The 7,296-nt window shown below is 41.6% G+C and overlaps 2 protein-coding genes across 2 annotated transcripts; both read right to left on the bottom strand.

Moving 5' to 3' along the window:
• On the bottom strand, positions 1–792 carry LOC137283380 (testis-specific serine/threonine-protein kinase 2-like). The gene has a single exon (XM_067814840.1). It carries the CDS (start codon positions 790–792, stop codon positions 1–3), a length of 792 nt encoding a protein of 263 aa, XP_067670941.1.
• A 1,712-nt stretch (positions 793–2,504) lies between these two features.
• Positions 2,505–3,287, bottom strand: LOC137284494 (testis-specific serine/threonine-protein kinase 3-like). Its single transcript, XM_067816318.1, has one exon. It carries the CDS (start codon positions 3,285–3,287, stop codon positions 2,505–2,507), a length of 783 nt encoding a protein of 260 aa, XP_067672419.1.
• Between the last annotated feature and the right edge of the window lie 4,009 nt (positions 3,288–7,296).

The following is a 7,296-nucleotide window of genomic DNA, read 5'->3' as shown; positions in this document are numbered from 1 at the left end:
TCAAAGGTTTTGCTGGCAAAGCCAGCTAGAGTTCAGAACCTGTCGAAGAGTTGGCCTTCCAGTAACATCAGGCTGGCACATTTGCAGAATAAGATCCCTGCACTCAGAGTTGATGGACTCCGGAAATGGAAGAATGTGATGGTTCTGCAGCTGAATCATTTGGTTGATGCTGAAGTCGTTAAAGGGGAAGGAGCCACACACCAGAGAATACAGGATCACTCCCAAACTCCAGATGTCTAGCTTGAATGCATCATATCCCCTCCCTGTTAAAACCTCGGGGGAGGAATAAGCAACTGTTCCACAAAATACATTATTGGACACTCGTTGGTCTTGGCAGATGCAAAGGCCAAAGTCAGACAGCTTGATATTGCCGTCCAGGTCCAAAAGGACATTTTCCAGCTTAAGGTCACGATGTGCAATTCCTACCTGGTGACAGGCGTTCACTGCCTCCACCAGTTGGGAAAAGATCAACTTGACTCTTTGTTCAGACAGGTTACTTTCCTGTGCAAGCAGGTCCAGGAGGCTTCCCCCCTCGACCAACTCCATCACAGTAAGAGTGTACTTATCAGTTTCAAATACTGCGTAGACATCAACAATGTTGGGATGTTTCACAGTCTTTAGAGCAAACGTCTCATTGCAGACACAGTTCCGAACTTTGTCTGTGACTTTTATGGCAACCTCGGAAAGGTTAACCATATGTTCACAGCGCAAAACAATACCAAAGCTTCCTTCTCCTAAGAGGGATTTAACTTGGTAGCCAATCGAACGAAAAACGCTCTTAACGGAAGACATGACGGGTGAGATAATTTAAATGAATGCCGAGAACTGGAAAAAAATTCCTTTTATACCCCTAGGCATTGACCTCTTGGGGTCAACAATCAAAGTTCAATCGAGACTGAATGGGCCCAGAGGTCAAAGCCACGGTCAACAGGTCAGTGGAAGGGTCTAAGTGTTCTTAAGGTCAAGGGTGTAATGGTTTTTGTTCAGAAGCAAATGGTGACAAGGGTCAACAACCTTCCCGACTACAGAGTATTAGCCTAACCCCTAACAATGAAAGATCAAAGGTCAAATGCCATTAAATTTAGAAAATGGAACACCAAAGGTCATGAATACGAAAGGTCATGGGTCGGTGATATGATTGTGCTTCAAAGGTCAAAGTATATTTAGACAATATGTAATGAAAAGGGTCCATCTTGTGAATACAATGAAAGGTCAAAGTTCAATGAGGCAATGGTTTATGCTAATAGCATCGATCTTGGGATTGAGAATCAAAGGTCAAAGAGGGCACGACCCGAAGTGTTGAATTTGTGGAAATCAAAGGTCAAAAGTCAGCTAACGAGATGAACGACATGACCAATCTTGTTACAATAACAACTACCAGTCAAAGGTCAAAGGTCATAGGTCATGCCGTAGATTGGAAAGGTTGTGATTTACAATCAAAGGTCAGGTACTGATGTGCCATGTTTACATGGAAAACATGGAAGGGCCAGTCGATGTTGTGATTGTGATTTCAAGAAAACAAAGCTCAATCTCAACTAAATGGAGATGGTTGTTATTAACAATCAGAGGTTACAGGTAGTGATGTGTTGTGTTTAGATGGTGGAAAGTGTCTGTGTGAGGTGGCCAAAGCAGTTGTGACTGTGAGGTTTACAAAACAAGGGTTACTCCCAACTTTAACTGGAGGTGAGGGACGGGATGTTTCTTGTGCAAAACCACAATCACAATCAAGGGCTAAAGTCGATGCTGTGATTGATTTTCTAGGAAACAGGGTCAATTTCACCTGTAAGTGGTGCAGGACCATGATAATTAAAGGTTAAGGTTCATGTATGAAAAGGAAAATGACACGACTGCCATCAAAGTTTCACCTTGACAAAGGATCAGAGGATAAAGGTCACATTTTTTAATAAACATCTCATACAATCAAAGGTCAAAGGTCAACATTTCAATTGGAGAAAAAAATCGGACGATTACCGTTCTTTACAATCAAAGGTCCATGGGGAAGCCAAATGGATGACAAAGGTCAAAGGTCAATATTTAAAAAAGAAATGTTTGGAGTCGGACCAGGACAATTAAAGGTCAAAGGTCAAGACTGAAAATAGAAATGACAAGATTGCCATCAAGGTTTGACCTTGAGAAAGGGTTGGAGGTTAAAGGTCAATTTTTAGATAAAGATTCGATAGAATCAAAGATCAAAGGTCAACATTTCAATTGGAGTAAAAAATAGGACAGCTTTTGGGAACAAATGAAAGTGATCTTGACAATTAAAGGTCAAAAGTCAACATTTAAAAAAGAAATGTTTGGAGTAGGACCAGGACAATTAAAGGTCAAAGGTCATGACTGAAAATAAAAATGACAAGATTGCCATCAAAGTTTGACCTTGAGAAAGGGTCAGAGGTTAAAGGTCAAATTTTAAAATAGAAATTCCATACAATCAAAGGTCAAAGGTCAACCTTTCAATTGGAGAAAATTGGACAAGTGATTGCCGTTCTTGACAATCAAAGGGTTTACTGGCAAAGCCAGCTAGAGTTCAGAACCTGTCGAAGAGTTGGCCTTCCAGTAACATCAGGCTGGCACATTTGCAGAATAAGATCCCTGCACTCAGAGTTGATGGACTCCAGAAATGGAAGAATGTGATGGTTCTGCAGCTGAATCATTTGGTTGATGCTGAAGTCGTTAAAGGGGAAGGAGCCACACACCAGAGAATACAGGATCACTCCCAAACTCCAGATGTCTAGCTTGAATGCATCATATCCCCTCCCTGTTAAAACCTCGGGGGAGGAATAAGCAACTGTTCCACAAAATACATTATTGGACACTCGTTGGTCTTGGCAGATGCAAAGGCCAAAGTCAGACAGCTTGATATTGCCGTCCAGGTCCAAAAGGACATTTTCCAGCTTAAGGTCACGATGTGCAATTCCTACCTGGTGACAGGCGTTCACTGCCTCCACCAGTTGGGAAAAGATCAACTTGACTCTTTGTTCAGACAGGTTACTTTCCTGTGCAAGCAGGTCCAGGAGGCTTCCCCCCTCGACCAACTCCATCACAGTAAGAGTGTACTTATCAGTTTCAAATACTGCGTAGACATCAACAATGTTGGGATGTTTCACAGTCTTTAGAGCAAACGTCTCATTGCAGACACAGTTCCGAACTTTGTCTGTGACTTTTATGGCAACCTCGGAAAGGTTAACCATATGTTCACAGCGCAAAACAATACCAAAGCTTCCCTCTCCTAAGAGGGATTTAACTTGGTAGCCAATCGAACCAAAAACGCTCTTAACGGAAAACATGACGGGTGAGATAATTTAAATGAATCCCGAGAACTGGAAAAAATTCCTTTTATACCCCTAGGCATTGACCTCTTGGGGTCAACAATCAAAGTTCAATCGAGACTGAATGGGCCCAGAGGTCAAGGCCACGGTCAACAGGTCAGTGGAAGGGTCTAAGTGTTCTTAAGGTCAAGGGTGTAATGGTTTTTGTTCAGAAGCAAATGGTGACAAGGGTCAACACCCTTCCCGACTACAGAGTATTAGCCTAACCCCTAACAATGAAAGATCAAAGGTCAAATGCCATTAAATTTAGAAAATGGAACACCAAAGGTCATGAATACGAAAGGTCATGGGTCGGTGATATGATTGTGCTTCAAAGGTCAAAGTATATTTAGACAATATGTAATGAAAAGGGTCCATCTTGTGAATACAATGAAAGGTCAAAGTTCAATGAGGCAATGGTTTATGCTAATAGCATCGATCTTGGGATTGAGAATCAAAGGTCAAAGAGGGCACGACCCGAAGTGTTGAATTTGTGGAAATCAAAGGTCAAAAGTCAGCTAACGAGATGAACGACATGACCAATCTTGTTACAATAACAACTACCAGTCAAAGGTCAAAGGTCATAGGTCATGCCGTAGATTGGAAAGGTTGTGATTTACAATCAAAGGTCAGGTACTGATGTGCCATGTTTACATGGTGGAAAACATGGAAGGGCCAGTCGATGTTGTGATTGTGATTTCAAGAAAACAAAGCTCAATCTCAACTAAATAGAGATGGTTGTTATTAACAATCAGAGGTTACAGGTAGTGATGTGTTGTGTTTAGATGGTGGAAAGTGTCTGTGTGAGGTGGCCAAAGCAGTTGTGACTGTGAGGTTTACAAAACAAGGGTTACTCCCAACTTTAACTGGAGGTGAGGGACAGGATCTTTCTTGTGCAAAACCACAATCACAATCAAGGGCTAAAGTCGATGCTGTGATTGATTCTCTAGGAAACAGGGTCAATTTCACCTGTAAGTGGTGCAGGACCATGATAATTAAAGGTTAAGGTTCATGTATGAAAAGGAAAATGACACGACTGCCATCAAAGTTTCACCTTGACCAAGGATCAGAGGATAAAGGTCACATTTTTTAATAAACATCTCATACAATCAAAGGTCGAAGGTCAACATTTCAATTGGAGAAAAAAATAGGACAAGTGATTGCCGTTCTTGAGAATCAAAGGTCCAAGGGGAAGCCAAATGTCAGAACTTACAGGTAGTGATGTGATATGTTTAGATGGTGGAAAGCGTCGATGAGAGATGGATGCGTTACAAATGACAATCAAGGGCCAAAGGAGATGCGACTGTGAATTTTACAAAACAAAGGTTACTCCCAACTTAAACTGGAGATGAGCGAACAATCACAATCAAGGGCCAAAGTCGATGTTGTGATAGTGATTATGATTGTGCTTCAAAGGTCAAAGTATATTTAGACAATATGTAATGAAAAGGGCCCATCTTGTGAATACAATGAAAGGTCAAAGTTCAATGAGGCAATGGTTTATGCTAATAGCATCGATCTTGGGATTGAGAATCAAAGGTCAAAGAGGGCACGACCCAAAGTGTTGAATTTGTGGAAATCAAAGGTCAAAAGTCAGCTAACGAGATGAGCGACATGACCAATCTTGTAACAATAACAAATACCAGTCAAAGGTCAAAGGTCAAAGGTCATGTCGTAGATTGGAAAGGTTGTGATTTACAATCAAAGGTCAGGTACTGCTGTGCCATGTTTAAATGGTGGAAAACATGGAAGGCCCAGTCGATGTTGTGAGTGAACAATCGGAGGTTACAGGTAGTGATGTGTTATGTTTAGATGGTGGAAAGTGTCTATGTCAGGTGGCCAAAAGAATTGTGATTGTGAGGTTTACAAAAGAAGGGTTACTCCCAACTTTAACTGGAGGTGAAGGACAGGATCTTACTTGTGCAAAACCACAATCACAATCAAGGGCTAAAGTCGATGCTGTGATTGATTCTCTAGGAAACAGGGTCAGTTTCACCTGTAAGTGGTGCAGGACCATGATAATTAAAGGTTAAGGTTCATGTATGAAAAGGGAAATGACACGACTGTCATCAAAGTTTCACCTTGACCAAGGATCAGAGAATAAAGGTCACATTTTTAAATAAACATCTCATACAATCAAAGGTCAAAGGTCAACATTTCAATTGGAGAAAAAAATAGGACAAGTGATTGCCGTTCTTGAGAATCAAAGGTCCAAGGGGAAGCCAAATGTCAGAACTTACAGGTAGTGATGTGATATGTTTAGATGGTGGAAAGCGTCGATGAGAGATGGATGCGTTACAAATGACAATCAAGGGCCAAAGGAGATGCGACTGTGAATTTTACAAAACAAAGGTTACTCCCAACTTAAACTGGAGATGAGCGAACAATCACAATCAAGGGCCAAAGTCGATGTTGTGATAGTGATTATGATTGTGCTTCAAAGGTCAAAGTATATTTAGACAATATGTAATGAAAAGGGCCCATCTTGTGAATACAATGAAAGGTCAAAGTTCAATGAATCAATGGTTTATGCTAATAGCATCGATCTTGGGATTGAGAATCAAAGGTCAAAGAGGGCACGACCCAAAGTGTTGAATTTGTGGAAATCAAAGGTCAAAAGTCAGCTAACGAGATGAGCGACATGACCAATCTTGTTACAATAACAAATACCAGTCAAAGGTCAAAGGTCAAAGGTCATGTCGTAGATTGGAAAGGTTGTGATTTACAATCAAAGGTCAGGTACTGCTGTGCCATGTTTAAATGGTGGAAAACATGGAAGGCCCAGTCGATGTTGTGAGTGAACAATCGGAGGTTACAGGTAGTGATGTGTTATGTTTAGATGGTGGAAAGTGTCTATGTCAGGTGGCCAAAAGAATTGTGATTGTGAGGTTTACAAAAGAAGGGTTACTCCCAACTTTAACTGGAGGTGAAGGACAGGATCTTACTTGTGGAAAACCACAATTACAATCAAGGGCCAAAGTCGATGCTATGATTGATTCTCTAGAAAACAAGGTCAATCTCACCTGTAAAAAGGTCATATTTTTTAAATAAACATCTTATACAACCAAAGGTTAAAGGTCAACATTTCAATTGGAGAAAATATAAATATAATTCTTTATAATCAAAGGTCAGAGGGGAAGCAAAATTTCAGAACTTACAGGTCCCCGGCCCATGTTCACACATACATGTGATCAGTCAGCATACATTGTATATCGTATACGTCATTACACATGCATACATACATCAATGGTGAACTGTAACGAGATGAGCGACAGGACCAATCTTCAGATTGTTCTATACAATAGCAAGTGACAGTCAAAGGTCATCATCTTTGTTGTTGAATGGAAAGGTTGTGTTTAGCAATCAGTCAGAGGTGGCGATATGAGAGTGATTGTTTAAAAATGACAATCAAGGGCCTTTACAATTAAAGTTCAAGGAGGAGGAGATGAGAGGGGCTGAGAGAGATTGTGTAGGCAATGAGGACGACAGAGATGGAGAGAAAGAAAGAAGGGCTGGCCAGAGAGACAGATGGCGTGGCCAATATGGAGGAGAGAGGCTAGGCAGTGAGAGACAGATGGTCTAGCCCATGTGGAGAAAGAGGGGATGGCCAGTGAGAGAGAGATGGTTTAGCTAATGAGGAGCGATGGTCTAGCCATTGAGGAAGAGAGTGACCTGACCAGTGAGTGAGAGAGAGAGATAGTCTAGTCAGTGAGGAAGAGAGGGGGCTGGACAGTGAGAGAGAGTTGATCTATCCAATGAGGAAGAGAAAGAGAGGCAGGCCAGTGAGAGAGAGGGATAGTCTAGCCAATGAGGAAGAGAGAGGGGAGTCGACCATGAATATATATATAGCCAATGACTAGGACAGGAGGGATGTCAATGATATGGTCTCCCCAATGAAGAAGAGAGAGGGACTGGCCAGTGAGAGAGATCGTTCAGCCAATGAGGAGAGAAGAGCTGGTCAGTGAGAGAGATGGTCTAGCCAATGTGG

The sequence above is a fragment of the Haliotis asinina genome, chromosome 5 (genome assembly GCF_037392515.1).
Source record: "Haliotis asinina isolate JCU_RB_2024 chromosome 5, JCU_Hal_asi_v2, whole genome shotgun sequence".
NCBI lineage: Eukaryota > Metazoa > Mollusca > Gastropoda > Lepetellida > Haliotidae > Haliotis > Haliotis asinina.
Note: the sequence above shows the minus strand (reverse complement) of the source record. Positions and strands in the feature narration are given on the sequence as shown.

Bases quoted from the DNA above. Each gene is read 5' to 3' on its own strand.
- LOC137283380 (XM_067814840.1), bottom strand. From the start codon at position 792: ATGTCTTCCGTTAAGAGCGTTTTTCGTTCGATTGGCTACCAAGTTAAA.
- LOC137284494 (XM_067816318.1), bottom strand. From the start codon at position 3,287: ATGTTTTCCGTTAAGAGCGTTTTTGGTTCGATTGGCTACCAAGTTAAA.